Source organism: Phocoena sinus, chromosome 10, assembly GCF_008692025.1.
Source record: "Phocoena sinus isolate mPhoSin1 chromosome 10, mPhoSin1.pri, whole genome shotgun sequence".
Lineage (NCBI taxonomy): Eukaryota > Metazoa > Chordata > Mammalia > Artiodactyla > Phocoenidae > Phocoena > Phocoena sinus.
The window spans coordinates 93,771,189-93,787,555 of record NC_045772.1 but is presented as its reverse complement, the minus strand read 5'-3'; the positions used below and the strand labels follow the sequence as shown (position 1 = coordinate 93,787,555).

At 43.6% G+C, this 16,367-nt stretch overlaps 1 protein-coding gene across 1 annotated transcript in view; it reads right to left on the bottom strand.

Moving 5' to 3' along the window:
* Positions 1-4,056, bottom strand: part of LRP6 (LDL receptor related protein 6) — a 185,832-nt gene extending 181,776 nt beyond the window's left edge. Inside the window, exon 1 of the mRNA XM_032644864.1 lies at positions 3,710-4,056. Coding sequence (XP_032500755.1) covers positions 3,710-3,764 — 55 coding nt within the window. The 5' untranslated portion in view covers positions 3,765-4,056. The remainder of the gene's footprint in view (positions 1-3,709) is intronic.
* Positions 4,057-16,367: the final 12,311 nt, after the last annotated feature.

The following is a 16,367-nucleotide window of genomic DNA, read 5'->3' as shown; positions in this document are numbered from 1 at the left end:
CAATTCACATGACTCAACCTAACGCTTAAAGGGTTACGTGGTCCAGGTTCTCTCTACGTGTGTTGCTTGGAACAAAGGTTCAGCACAACGTTAAAAGGATTTACAAAAAAATTCATTGTCTACTTTGGGAAACAGTGGATTAAACAAAGTTAAAACTGGTCTCTACCTCAGAACCTCTCAGAGCCCTTAGTGTGTTAATATGAAGTGAGAACCTCCAAAAGGAGGATTCATTATCCTAACGAAGGTGTACAGAGATAAGGTAACTTATCCAAGGTCACACAGCTAGCAAATGACAAACTTAGAAAAAGAACCGAATTCTCCTGATTCCCACACCAAAATTCATTCTATCTTCCCAAGACTTCGTTATACCTGATACTAAACAATTTCCCAAGGACCACTCCTATAAAAATTTAAGATGGGAAACACTAGTGGCTTGTGCTGACAGTATTTACCAACACCCCACCAAAACAAATAACAGCAACAAAAGGTAAGTAACAAAGAATTCTTATAAAACAACAAAGCCTTCCCAAAATAAGCTAGACATAGTATTTACAGATTATATACACTTATGGTATTCCAAAACATATTCTTTTTTTTTTTTTTTTTTATGCGTTACGCGGGCCTCTCACTGTTGTGGCCTCTCCCGTCGCGGAGGACAGGCTCCGGACGCGCAGGCTCAGCGGCCATGGCTCACGGGCCCAGCCGCTCCGCGGCACGTGGGATCCCCCCAGACCGGGGCACGAACCCGTGTCCCCTGCATCGGCAGGCGGACTCCCAACCACTGCGCCACCAGGGAAGCCCTCAAAACATATTCTTATAAAACATATTTCCTCTAAGAAATCAGTGCTATAATCTTTTCTAACCAGCACCTGGATGGAAGTAAGGATGGCAACCTAGGTCGTGAGGTCCATGAGAGCAGGGCCCGTGGAGATTTTGCTCACCAATATACCATCAGAGCCTGATATATAGTAGGTATACCATAGTTAAATGCTGAAAGAATGGACAATAAATCCCTGCTCTAACATTAATTAGCTGTAGGATCTTGATCATGCTATAATCTCTCTGAATCTGAGTTTCCTCACTTGCAAATGAAATGGTTAGACCAGAAGGATCAAGATCTCTTCTATCTTTAAGAATCTGTGAATCTCATACGCATTAAATCTCAAATCCCCAGCATTTGAGGATACGTCCACAATCAAAAATTATAACAAAAAATAACATTTGCAAATCACCTGATATTCAGTACTTCATTTAATATACCCAACAAATTTGCAAATTAGCTTGGTATTACTACCCACATTTTACAAGTAAAGAAACTGGGGCCCAGAGAAACTCACTGACTAGACTAGAATCATAAAGTTATTAAGTAGTGAAGCACGGACTTTAAACCCAAGATTTTGGTGTTGAAATTCCCAAATCTTTCCATTACACCTTGTCCTCTGATGATAGGGACAGGGATGCAGCCCAGATAACGACAGCATTATTCCCTGCCTTTCAGCTACTGATTTAACAGGGCCAGAGGACAAAAGGTCTCCCAAACTCTCCCATCATCCCATCTTCCCAAAGTTAAAAGTTCCAACTCTTCTGTGAAGAAAAATTATCTTAATGCAACAACTTAATCACATTTCTCCCTGGAGTCCAAGGTTATCTAATATTGCCATTTTAACAGAAGATGACATTATCATGGAATGAAAAGAATCTAAATTGTGAATAAAAATCTTTCACACTGAGAGACAGTTTTAGTTCAAATATATACTCACAGTTAAGTACACTGAATTCAAAGACCACTTCATACCATTATTAGACTACATTTAAAATTAAAGCTTCACTTTTGGAAACTTTGCTTGCTAGTGGAAACGAGGCAATTTAAACTATTAACTCTTTTAGGTCTTCTTACACAATACCATACTTCACAATATTACTTCAAGTACAACTTCTCTTAATTCCAGTAATGAATAGGCTCAAACGTGGTGTTAAACAAGTGGCATTTACATCATAATCTTCCCTTCCGAGAAACACAATTGGGCAACCAGAAACATGCCGGTTTATGGATTTCAACTTCTCAAAGACTTTAACCCATCAGCTGACTCTCCTATTTGTTAACTCTATTAATCTCCTGTCTTAAAATATATACATATTTTATGTCAAATATTGTTTTGCACAGCTATAGCAAAATCCCCTTTCGACAGGGCGTATACTATAACAAAGTAAACATATACTTATTAAACCTCTCAAGTACATAACACTGCACTAAATTCTCTGCCATGAAAATGAAATGGGCACTAGCTTTCTGGAGTTTACACGTGGAAATAGTTTAGGATATGCTTACAGTGAGTCGTAATTAAGTAAAAGATACAACAGGCAGACGTAATAATCCTGAAGCGTAACTAAAGAAAAAAAATTCCTCCTCCAAAACAAGGCCAATCACTCTCATCTAAAATAAATATACACTCCAAAATGGCATATCTGGCTCATTTATAGCACAAGACTATTAGCTTCTATCGTGTTCTGGAAACCTCAGTACGTTTGCACACTTAACAAAAGTTTAGCCTGTTAAATTAATAGCTAAAAATCTCCTTAGACCCAAGAGGTTCCGTACCTGAAAAAAAAACTGACCGTGAACACAAGCGAGAGTTTTAACAAAACCAAAGCTACAAGTCATTGCATCAATCGGTACTTAAATTCCTCTGCTGGTAAATGCCCCATAGCATCAGAGTCATCACCATTTCCCCACTGGTAAGTTTGAGAAGAGCTGCTGAAATCTTGCGGGCCAGTGAAAAACCTCAGTGAACGGTCACAAAATAGAAGTCACAGCGTATGTGACAGCTTTGCAGGCCAATTCAAAAACAAACACAAAAACCCATAGGACCACCGAATTTACGCGATTCTGGGGGCAAATTATCTAGAATACCCTATGTTATTTACCCAAGTGCCAAGCAGTCTCCAGGCGAGCGCAGTAGATGATAACTTAGGTCCCAGGACAGGCTCCTCTCCACCAAGGATGACTCTCCTACTTGGTGCCAACTGTGCACTTGCATGCTCCGAAAATAGGGGCAAGTCCTGAATGCCAGGAGTTGCAAGGGCAACGTTTCTATTTTATTATGGCCTGAAGCCCGGGCGATTCCCAAGGCTGAACCTCTCGACCTTTAACCTCGGAGTCACTTTCCAACTGTGCTCTCACCCACGACCATTATATCCCCAACGGAAACCAGTTATTAGTTGCAACAAGGCCTGGAAAAATAGTAAGGGAGCTCTCAAAGTTCCCAGGACCGACACGGAAAAGGCGGGGGCTTCGAGGGTGAAAGCCCAACGTGGAAGCATCTTGGGCTCCACCGTTCCGAGAGCCAAAATCCAGACAAAGCCCCTCGTCCCCGGTGACTCCAGGCAGAAAGAGACAAACCGACCCTCAGTCACTCGGACAGAATGGGGCTCCGGGGGATCGGGGTGTCACCCGGTCAGGGAGGCCGGACGGAGGCTCCGCTCGGCCCCGACGAGGTGGGCAAAGCGAGGCGGGGGCTGCAGCGTGGCCGGGCGGAGCACGCAGCCCCTTCTCCCGGGCCCCTCTCTCCCTCCTTCCCCACGACCAGGCCTCTCCCGGCTCCTCTTCCCCTGCTTCGCCTCCCTCCCTCCCCTCCCCCCCGACACCGCAGAACGAGGCCCCCTCCCCCCCAAAGCCCACCAACTTCCCCATTCCCCCGCTTCTCCCCACCTCTCAGGAGCACGCAGAAACTGCAGACCAGGAGGCTCCTCAGGACGGCCCCCATCTTCCCTTCTCGCGTTCGCTTCTCTCACCGGCGAGGGGCGGCCCGAAGAGGGGGAGGCGAGGAGCCGGGGCGGCCGCCGCAGCGGCAGGTCTGCACGCTCATGCTTCCCAGCTTTCCCGAGAGAAGAAAGAAAGGGGCCCGTCAAGGCTCCGCGCGCGCCGCCGCCGCCGCTGCCGCCCTCTCTATCGCGCCGCTCCGCCCGGGGCTCGCGCGACGCCAGCGTCTGCTTCCATGCCGCCGCCTCCTCCCCCGGCGCCCCGCTTCCCCCGCGCAGCTCCTCATTCAGCCTCTTCCTCTCACGCAGCGGCGCAGGGATATACCTCCCGCCGCCTGCACGAGTCGCCGCCGAGGTCTCCCTGCGCGCGGGCGAGCCCCCTCCCTCGGCGCCGCCTCCCGGGCACTCCAGAAAAGGAGAGTGGGCCGTGCTGGGAGACCCCGGGAGACCTGCGGGGCGAGCAGAGGCGGGCGGGAGGGGAAAGGCCGCCCGGCGGCGCATTCCAATGGGATTCTTTCCCGGGCCGGCCCCTTCGGCCCTCCCCGCGGAGGGCGTGAAGCGACGTCGAACAACATCGGAGACGGCGTGGTCGGGACTACTTTCTGCGGCTCGGCCCGGCCGCCGCCTGCGCGGGTCTTTGTGGGGCCGCTGCCGGCCGAGCCAGGTGGGGCTCCCGGGCCTTGCCGGCCGCCACCTGGGCCGGGGCGGCGGGGGGCGGCGGGGGGCGGCCGGGGCCGGCGAAGCCGCAGGTCCACGCTCGGGGAGCCTCGCGGGTCCCAACGCGGGTGATGAGCTTAGTCCCAGGGTTGGAAATTGGTTTAAGCATCTGTTTTTTTTTAAGGCAAATAAAAATTAATGCTGCGTCCACCGACTTTCAACGTAGATATGGTTTGAACACCAGAAGGGTGTTCAAACGCCAACACAAAACGGAGATTTTAAAATTTTTTCTCCTGGTTTCCCAGAACTACAGACTGCCCCCTCAATTAAGTCCAACAAGGACTAAAGATTTCTAAACTGGCAGATAAAATTCCAAGATAAATGCGTCAGCACCTAAGACAGAGCAAAGGGACAATCGGTCAGAACTGTCTTCGGGATTTTACAAACCGCGTTTAATGATGAATGTTGGGCATGTTTTGACTATCCGTTTTCAGCTTGAGGAAAGGATTCATCGGAATCTCAGACTCTGATTTTGTACAGCCTCTGCTGGCTGCTCTCCGTGCACTGGGCATTCAGGAGTAACAACCCACACGCCCCTGGAATCACATGGCAGCTTCAGTGCGGGGTGGAGGGGGAGGTGGGGAGGGAGGAGGGCAAGCCACCAAGAGTTAACGTAAAGGAGCCATTAGGTGCAATCTGCCCAGCTGTCACATGCCTTTACCTGGGGTCAGATGGGTGCGGAGCTGGAGCTACTCCCGCATTGGTACTGGTATCTTAGTAACATTGGAGTTCACCAAGTGCTGAGCACACATGATCAGATTTGACACTCACAGCTACGCTGGGGTAAGGCAGGTTGTGTCACTTAGTATCCTTAGTGCAGAGAGGAAAATGAGAAGCTGAAGAGTTCAATGACTTACACAAGGCCACCCAGGTAGAGCATAGCAGGTCGGAACCCAACCCAGGTCTTCCGACTGCAGACGCTCTGCTCCTTCCGAGAAATGCACACGGAACCAAGGCGATAGGTGTCTGTAAGCAGAAGGGCAGAAAGAGCCAAATCACTTTCTCCTAAACTCACCTGTGAAAGTCTGACCATCATTGATTTAAACTACCTTCTTCCAAGAAACATGTCAGGACTCTGTAAGTTTTGTATTCTGTCCTCCTCAAAACAGGTAACTGAGAACCAGGTTTTCAGCAGTAGCCTAGAGAATATTACCTCGAAGCTGTGAGGCTGTGGAGACAACACGATGTAATGGGAAGGCATGAGCTTTGGAATAAGACCGGTAGGCTCCAAAACCCTGCCAATTACTAGATGTGTAACTTTGAGCGTGATGTTTAAGTGCACTGCACCTCAGTTTCCTCATCTGTAAAATGGGGATAATACCTCCTTCGGGTTTGTGGTAGGAATTAAATTTTAAAATATATACAAACTTCTCACTATATAATACGTGCTCAATAAATAACCATTTCCTTTCCCAACTGCTGCAAGGTGAATGGTGTCATAGTAACTTGGAATCCTTCGAAGAGAATGGAAAAGAGGGGGAAAAAATTCATGCTCAAAATGTTTATTCCAGGATTATTTCTAGTTGGAGGTAGATAACTGTGAAGCCAATAAAAATTAATCTTCAGGACTCCCCCCACCCCGACTTTCACAGGCCCCTTCCAAAGCCTGGGGAGGGGCCCTAACAATGTGTTCACATGGTCCTATTTGCAAAAATAAGATAATTTTGTATCCTTTTTCTGAAAACATGACTCAAAATTGTGTAAATTCCAAGTTCCACAAAACCTGGATCTGTTTCTATTTATAATAGAAAACTGGGTATAACCTAAGCCGCTTTTAGGCTATCAACCGAAGCAGGGAAATGAGATATGCAATCCTGGAAAAATGATAATTTGGAGGACTATGAAACACTGTTGGAAATGCTTACAGTTCATTAAGCTTAAAAACATATAAAAGTGCATGTACATTTTAATTACAGCTATGTAAAATATAAATATATATATATACATGTATAAACAAAAACAAATATATATATAAATATCGCATATTTGAGAAAAGACCGAAAGTAAATACACTAAAACCGGGATTAGGATGGTGAAATAATATGAGATTTACTTTAGTTTTCTGTACTTAAATTTCCTTTAATGTATTATACATTTTTTGCAATTTCTTTAAAGGTACTTATGTGAAAATCTATAGCTTAAGCTTAAGCTCAGCCAGGATGCTGTTCTTACTACTTAATAATTTGTTTCACGTGCATTCGAGTGCCTGTTAAAAATACTCAGTGCCAGTCCCGGTGTAAAGTGCTGAGTATGCAAAGATGAGATTAATCATATAATCCCTCCCCTCTAGAAGCTTACAACCTGGTTTGGAAACTCTAATTAATAAAACAAATAAATAAAACGTTAAAATTGCTGTAGTGCATGTTTGTGCCATATCAACAAGGAATTCAAGTACAGAAGCACTTACGTCTGCCTGAAGAATTTAAAGAAGGGAAAATAACCTACAGCTGAGTCTTGAAATTTAAGTCAGAGTTTGTCAGGCCAACACGAGTGGCAAGGAATTCCAGGCAGAAGGGGAGCAGGTGCAAAGGCACTGAATTATTAGAGAGAGAGCTTGGCACGTTGGGGATTTGAAAGTAGATCCATATATCTGAAGCATAGGGCGCTTTCAGAGAATATCGGGAAATGAGGCAAGACCGTTAAGTAGGTATTGGATAATAAAGAGCTTTTTAAGTCATGCTAAGAAGTTTAGATTTTCACCTCTTGACAATGGACGTTGAAGGATTTTTCTCATGGAGAGAACTGATTTGCATGTTAAATAATTTCTCTGGCAACAGTGTGAATGAGAGAATGGAGGCAAAGCAAAAAGTAGGAACACTAGTGAGGAAGTTATTTTTAGTCTATGAAAGAGATGGTCAGGACAGCAGCACTGGGGATTGAAAAAAGATGGTGGATTTCAGGAATATGAGATAGAAACAGCAGGATGTGGTAACCTAACAGATGTGAATTTGGAGAGAGAGAGAGAAGTAGTCTATGATGAATTTCCAGGTTTCTAAAATATGCACCCCAGTGAATGGGAGTCTCATTTACTAAGGAAAAAAATGCATAAAGAGCATTCCAAGAGGGACAGATGATAAGTTCAACAATGGGTCTTTTGTATTGGCGGGGTCTGTAAAACACCAAGCTGCTGCTATCCAGGAGACCGTTTTGTTTGATTGTTTGTTTTTTGTTTTTTTAATTTCTATTGGAGTATAGTTGATTTACAATGTTGTGTTAGTTTCTGCTGTACAGCAAAGTGAATCAGTTATACATATATCCACTCTTCTTTAGATTCTTTTCCCATATAGGCCATTGCAGAGTATTGAGTAGAGTTCCCTGTGCTATACAGTAGGTCCTTATTAGTTATCTAGTTTATATATAGGAGTGTGTATATGTCAATCCCAATCTCCCAATTTATCCCTCCCCCCCTTTCCCCTTGGTAACCGTAAGTTTGTTTTCTATATCTGTGACTCTATTTCTGTTTCGTAGATAAGTTCATTTGTACCCTTTCTTTAGATTCCACATATAAGCAATGTCATATGATATGTCTTTCTCTGACTTACTTCACTCAGTATGACAGTTACTAGGTCCATCCATGTTGCTGCAAATGGCATTATTTTGTTCTTTTTGACGGCTGAGTAATATTCCATTGTATATATGTGCCACATCTTCTTTATCCATTCATCTGTCAATGGACATTTAGGTTGCTTCCATGTCTTGGCTATTGTAAATAGTGCCGCAGTGAACATTGGGGTGCGTGTATCTTTTCGAATTACGGTTTTCTCTGGATATATGCCCAGGAATGGCATTGCAGGATCATATAGTAGCTCTATTTTTAGTTTTATAAGGAACCTCCATACTGTTCTCCATAGTGGCTGCACCAATTTACATTCCCACCAACAGTGTAGGAGGGTTCCCTTTTCTCCACACCCTCCAGGAGACCATTTTGACATAGAAGTTTGGACTCAGGAGAGGAATGGAAAACACAGTCATCAGTGATGATTGTGGAGCTTCTACACCACACAATCCAGGGGACATACTGTAGAATATTAAATAGTGATTGAATAGTTATTAGCACAATTTTCTGGACGACGATAGTAAGGCATCTTCAGGAAAGGAAATCCTTTTTTCAATTCAGGTGAAGTCACCTTGGGGTCACCTCATTGGCAGGCTGAGGGTAGAGATGATAGTAGAAACCATAAACCTGCCTAAGGAGAGAACGAAACATTTAGTGTGACTAGAAAAGTGAGCCATGGCAGAACCATGTGGTATACAAGAATCTAGGAACAAACAGAAGAAGAGAGGCTAGGGAAAGAGACAAAAACAGGTGAGTGGAAAACTGGCTGAAAGTCCTGCCAGGAGAGAAGGTGCGTCGATAATGGCAAATACAGGGACTTCCCTGGTGGTCCAGTGGTTAAGACTTCACCTTCCAATGCAGGGGGCGCGGGTTCTATCCCCGATCTGAGAGCTAAGATCCCACATGCCTCTCGGCCAAAAAACCAAAACATAGAACAGAAGCAATATTGTAACAAATTCAATAAAGACTTTTAAAATGGTCCACATCAAAAGTAATAATAATAATAGCAAAATGCAGTCGGCCTTCTGTATCTGCGGTTCCACATCCACAGAGTCAACCAACCCCGGATCCGATGGAGGATGCAGAACCCACGGTCACGAAGGGCTGACAGTACTACACCACTTTATATAAGGGACTTAAGCATCCCCATATTTTGGTAACTGAGCGATCCTAGAATCCACCCTTGAGGGCCGACTATACAGTGTACTGTGAAGTCTGCCAAGAGCAGCACTGAAAAGAGGCCATTGTGACATGTAACTTCCCAAAAGGTCATTGATGGGAACATACATTATGCCAACATTTTAGGAAAGCAATCTGGGAGTAAAATACACACACCTTTTAAACTAGAGTCCCACTTCTTGGAATTTATCGGCACAAAGAAAAGTTTATAGAGATACGCATATATAGATATTTACTATAACATTGTATGTAATAGAAAACAAACAAAACAAAACAACAAGCCTACAAAATATGGCAGTTTTATGTGATTCAACCTAGGCAAAAGAACCCAAATGCACTTCAGTAGGGAATAGTTGAATCAACAACAGTGTATCCTTATTGTGGAATACTATACAACTGTCAGAAAGAATTCTATAGGTTTATATCTATTGGTTTGAAAGTGTAGCTGTGATATATGGTTAACTGAAGAGCAGGTTAGAGAATAGAATTCTCAATGTGATGGAATTTTTGTTTAGAAGAAAAGAAGGAATGAAGGGAGGGTGAAAGAGAGAGAAGAAGAGAGAGACAGAAATCCTATGTAGTTGCATATGTGTTTGTTTTAGATTTAGATGGACAAAGCAAAAAGTATGGATGGTAAACATGAAATTGTTAAGAGTGAACATTCAGGGACTTCCCTGGTGATCCAGTAGTTAAGACTCTGCGCTCCCAATGCAAGGGGGCCCAGGTTCGATCCCTGGTCAGGGAACTAGATCCCGCATGCCAGAGCTAAGACCCGGTGCAGCCAAATAAATAAATAAATAAATGTTTTTTTTTTTTAAAAAAGGGTGGACATTCAGAGGCGTGTACTTAGCAGAGGTAATGGGAACTTAATTCTACTTTTGACACTTTACTATTTGAGATGCTTGAGGATCCTTACTTTTTAAATTCAAATGCCTGTTTTTTAAAAAAATCACTAATAAAGTGAACAAAATAGTCATTGATGACTTTAGCCAAGGCAATTTCAGTGAGTTATGAGAGCCAAAGCAAGAGTGAAGTGAATTGAGAAATGAATAGGAAACAGGGAGGGAGGCCAGTGGTTTTCCCAGAATTTTGTTGTTAAAGGCAAGAGAGCAATTGGGTGGCTAGAAAGGAATTTGGAGATGGAGGAATTTAGGGGTTGACATGGTTAGGGTTGATTGGTTACTTTGTTTTTCAGTTTGAGAGGAACACAGTCACATTTATAATCTGAAGTGGGTGATCTCCAATAAAGAAGGAGGAAAAAGGAGTGAATTGGAGGCTTCCCAGAAGATCTGGAACCTGGCAGGATGCATGAGTCTTGGATGGGAGGGGGAGGGAGAGGGAGACGGGAAGGGAGAGGAGGGGGGGCTGCCATTTCTGGGCGAGAGGAGAAGGAGTGTGCCTCTCTAGGGCTGCCGAAGTTCCAGCTCCCTTTCTCCCACTCCCATTTTCTACAGACTTCTTCCAGAGGCCCTAGGAGGGACCCTGGCAATGATTTAACGTGGTCATGTGTTTTTACAAAATTTGCAAAAGTAAGGTATTTTTTTGTATTCATTTTTTTTTTAAAGTTCCCCCTTCTCGAATTGAATCTGCTCAGGCACCACAAAACCAAATCTTCCCCTGGTAGCTGTTAATAGGTTTGGGGGAGAGGGGATGGGGGAGGCCAAAACTGAAAGAAATTTATGTTTGTTTGCCTTTATTTTATTAATAAACAAAAATCAAAGTTAGTCTGTTCAGAGTGAAGTAAGAAAGAATATAGTGGGGACTTCAGGAAAGTGATGAAAATTTGGAAAAGCTGCTGAAGGAATGGGCGAGGGAGCTGACAAAGAATTCCCCAACATTAGAGAGGGTCCTGCTGCAACTGGTTACCATAAATTTGGTGGGTACCATGAACGGTGGCCTTCTTGCCTCTATTTTCCCATCACAGAATGGAAATAATATTTGTTCCCAGCTACAGCATGAGAGTATTGTAGGGGATGCGTAAGAAGAATTCATTATAGTTTGAAAAGAATTATACTTTGTTTCTAGTAATAGTTTTTCTTATTTCAACATCGGCTATATAAAGCCCCAGTAAAACTAATAAAATTAAAACAGGAACAATAAATACTTAGCCCCTGCAGGAGGAGAGGACATCTGCAGTAGAGGGTACCCTGCCATAGGGAACCAGAGCCAGAGCAGAGAGGAGGGTATCCATGCCAGGGAGGGGATGATGGTGGAGTTGGAATATTGGTTACATACAGAGGAATTGATCAAGTAAGTAAACACATTAAGGATAGTGGACGCTGGGTTTCTAACTGTTGGAGGAGGAGTTACAAACACAAGGGAGCTGTACTGGTGCCCAAGTCAATGAAAATGGTGGACTAGTTCTGTTAGGGTCCTGTCTCTTCCCAGACACACTGAAAAAACCTGGCAGAAACTGTCAGAATCAACTTTATCAGAACTCTAGAAGATAGTCTAAGGTTTACAGCAACCAAGCAAATGCTTTATCAGGAGGAGGGCCACTGAAACATGGTAGAGGAGGTTTGTCATGTTTGACCTTACCCTTGCCCAGCCTTGCCTCCCTGGGGCAGGAGCCTTCTAGAAAACAGCAGCCAGTGTTCCCAGAGTGGGTTCCTTGATCTGGAGAGAGCAGAGGGGACCTTGTTCCCAGGGAATTGTGTTTGTATGTTTTGGCCTGTTTGGGGGCTCCCTGAAGGACTGAAGCAAGGGGTTTGCCTTTGTATCACCCAACTCAGGACCCTCTAAGAGTGCAGAAGTGGCTGTCTGGAGGAGATTCTTCAAAAACGTGGAAGGGCAGTTGGGACAAACCACAGACATGTAGAAACCTGGGAGGAAAAGCTGAGGATTGATACACTTAGGAAGTAAGGTTTGGAAAAGCTCCTGTGCATTCAGGGGAATCGAGAAAGCCATGCACATGCTCAGGGCAGGACACATCCTCAGAAAAGACCTGAAAAGACCATACGCTTTCACCTCTGGCTGATCTCCAGCCTTAGCACAAGCAGGAGTGAAGGCTAAAGCCAAGTGATAAATGACCTAAGCACTGAAGCATTGGTGGCAACACACAGAGAGACTACAGAGAGTTCAGAGACTACACAAGACAAAGAATATGATCTTGGGCTTCCCTGGCGGCGCAGTGGTTGAGAGTCCACCTGCCGATGCAGGGGACCAGGTTCGTGCCCCGGTCCGGGAAGATCCCACATGCCGCGGAGCGGCTGGGCCCGTGAGCCATGGCCACTGAGCCTGCGCGTCCGGAGCCTGTGCTCCGCAACGAGAGAGGTCACAACGGTGAGAGGCCTGCATACCGCAAAAAAAAAAGAAAAGAATATGATCTTTAACAAAAGTAGTTTAGGAAAGTCACTAAACAAACAACTACAGCCCACAGCAACCAACAACAACAAATCCTGGGAAAGAGGAGAATTTGATTTCCAAAGTTACCTCATATTTTATTTTATTTTTTATTTATTTAATTTATTTTTTTTTTTATGTGGTACGTGGGCTTGTCACTGTTGTGGCCTCTCCCGTTGTGGAGCACAGGCTCCGGACGCGCAGGCTCAGCGGCCACGGCTCACGGGCCCAGCCGCTCCACGGCATGTGGGATCTTCCCGGACCGGGGCAGGAACCCGTGTCCCCAGCATCGGCAGGCGGACTCTCAACCACTGCGCCACCAGGGAAGCCCATTACCTCGTATTTTAAATGTCCGGTTTTCAACAAAAAAATCATGAGGCATATAAAGAAACAAGAAAGCATGGCCTCTTTACAGGGGAAAATGAAAAATGAACAGAAACCATCTGTGAGGAAGCATAGACATTGGACTTACTGAACAAAGACATATATTCAAGAGCTAAAGGAAACAGTGGACAAAAGGTAAAAGGAAGCCAGGAGAACAATGCCTCAACCAATACAGCATGTCAATAAAGAGAGAAAAATTATTTTTAAAGGAACCAAATAAAAATTCTCGAGCTAAAACTACAACAACTGAAATGAAAATTTCACTAGGAGAATTCAGCAGCAGATACAAGCAGGCAGAAGAATCACTGAATTTGAAGAGAGGTCAATCGAAATGATCAAGTCTGAGGAGCAGAAAGAAAACAACATGAAGAAAAATGAACAGAGACTATGAGACCTGTGGGACACCATTAAGTGTACCAACGTACACATAATATGAGTCCCAGCGGAGAGGAGAGAGTGAGGAAGAGGCAAAATATTTAAAGAAATAATAATCCAAAGCTTCTTGTGTTTGTTAAAATATATAAATCTACACATCGAGAAGCTTAACGATTACAAAGACTTACAAACACAGAAACAGAGAAAACTAGAATGGACCCTCCGATGCTGTATTAGCATTGAATACACTGTTATGAACTCATGGTTCTCAATATATGTGGATAGATATAGAAACAAACATGGCTGTAAGTGTGTGTGTGTATTCCCTAGCTCTGTCCAACAAGCAGATGTATTAGTTCATGTCTACTGAGAAGCAGTCACCAAGACAGGATTAGATGTGTAAGAGATTTATAGGGGAGATGGGAGAGACACAACTCAATGTCATGTGTGATTCTGAACCATATCTTGTTGCTAGAAAACATTTTATTGAGACAACTGGCAAAACTTGAGTGGAACCTGAGGATTAGACAGTCATGTATCAACGTTAATTTTCTGATTTTAATGGTTGCATCGTGATTAAGCAGGAAAGACGTCTTAGTCATAGGAAATAACACTAAAAAGTATTTGGGGATCATGGGGCATCAGATCCATACTTTCTCTCAAACGGTTAAGGACAAAACGTTCTTTGCACTGTACTGAACATTTTTTACAAAAAACTTTTTGAATGTTTCAAAATAAAAAAGAAAGAAAAGTACTTATGCTATTTGAAAGATAAATGTGTTATAAATATAAGGTTTTATTATTTAAATCCAAAGAGCTCTTTAACATTTTTTAACGTGATGAGTAACTACCTTCTTACTTTTCTCCTCATCCAAGATTACTGCAATTCATTTACAAGACTGAATAGAATCTCAACATTTAAATACCTAATCGCTTTCTTTCATCTTTGGCACAGATGAACTGGATTTCCCCACATGTATGAGTCACCTGATAACAAATTTCCCAGCTTAAATAGGTTTAAAATTGCACAATTAGTAAAGCTGCATTATGAATTGTGTCTCAGATTCAAGGATTTATAGCAACAATATGTCTTTAGCATTCAAGTTCTTTCTCAACATACACATTTTTCTTTCATGCTGTAAAAAGTTCTTCTGTTGCTGAAAAGTCTTTTTCTCCACCTATTACAGAATGAAGCCCCTCTCCCTCTTCTGGCTCCCAGAAAGTCAGACAGCTTGATGTGCTTTTCACTTTAATCTGAATTGTAAAACACTGCATTCTTTCAGTTTTCCCACAAAATGAAGAGAAAGAAATACGTGCTTGCTATCTGGGGGGTATATGTCTAGGTAAATAAAACATGGTCCCAACCTCTTCCCAGCCTCCGTGCCACTTCTGAGAGTGAGAATGGGGAGGAATTCTGCCATCAGGGAAGAAGAAATTCTCCTTCACGATTGTTAGAATCTATTCAGTGTGGAGGCATAGGAGCCAGATTTTTCCGTTGGAGATAAAGAGAAAAACAATCAGTCCTACCCAAATTTGCTGTATCTGAAACTGTTTAAGCAGATTCCTGAATTAGTGGTCCTCAATAGTGGGGAAAGGGGGTAGATTCTGTCCCCTCCCCCAAAGTTTTAGCACTGCCTAGTGACATTGTAGGTTGTCAAAACTAGGGGTGGGAGGTGCTACTGGCATTTCGTGGGTGGAGGCCAGGGACGTTGCTAAACGTCCTACAATCACACAGGACAGTCTCCGCAACAAAGGATTTTTAGTGCCAGGATTGAGAAACCCTGCCCAAGATGAATACAGAAAAGACGAGGGAGGGAAAAAATACCAAGAAACACAGTTAAAAACTAATATCCAAACTATGAATTGCACAGATTTATAATGACACGGATTTTTTAGGGATTAAGTTCCTATTTTGTGACCTTTCAGGATATTGCTGAGAGGCAGTTAAAGCCCTTTTGAGTTTCCCCATGACTATCTTTTTATCAATTCATTTGCCAAGCATTTCTTGAGCACCTAGAGTGTGTCAGATGCTGAGAACACAAAGATGGATGACTCTCTCTCTTCCCTGGAGGAGCTAAGAGATTTTAGTGGTTGAAATATCTTTAAGTAAAAAAATTATAATACAAATGGCAAGAGCGAAAAGGGCGAGTAACAGATTTATCGAGTACCTTCTCCAAGCCAAGCACATCTGCTTATCTTGAGCAACTCTTGTACCAGCTCTCTCCAGTGAGTATTATTCCCATTTCACAAAGACGAAAGCATGAAATTAATAACAAGAGCTAACAAGTATGTGTCAGGCGCTATTCTTGGTGTCTTTTACATATGAGCTCACGTTATCCCCATGACTGCCCTATGATATGGGTACTGATATCATCATCCCCATTTTACATATGTGGATACTGAGAGACTGAGAGTTTGGTCCGAGGTCCTGCCACCAGGTCATCTGGCTCCAGAATCTTTGCTCTTTACAACCCACTCGAGTGCATCTCTTGTGCCTTAGCCCAAAGAAGCAGGTGGCTGATCTGGATGTAAAAGCCAGAGTGCCTGCAAACCCAATGCTCTCAGCTGCTACCCAGCATTACATACCCTCCCCTGTACCAGGAGATCACCCAAGGTCATACAGCCTCACTGATTGACTTTCCAAGGTAGCATCTGAGCCCATATTGGAAGTCAAGGAGGAAAGTCAGGGAAAGGGATGGCACAAGCGAGAAGAGATCAGGACAGATGCCGCCATGGTTAGCAGGTGGCAGTGGTTGAAATGTAGTACACGGGGGAAGGACTAAAGAGAACCCGGAGAGGTGAGTGGGGTCAGATCAAGAAGTGTGAGCTTCGTCCCACTGTCACAATTTTTAAAGGTTATACTCCATTTATAGTTATTTTAAAATACTGGCTACATTCCCAATGTTGTACAATATATCCTTGTAGCTTATTTTATACCAAATAGTTTGTACATCTTAATCCCCTACCCCTATATTGCCCCTCCCACCTTCCCTCTCCCCACTGGTAACCAGTAGTTTGTTCTCTCTAACTGTGAGTCTGCTTCTTTTTTGTTATA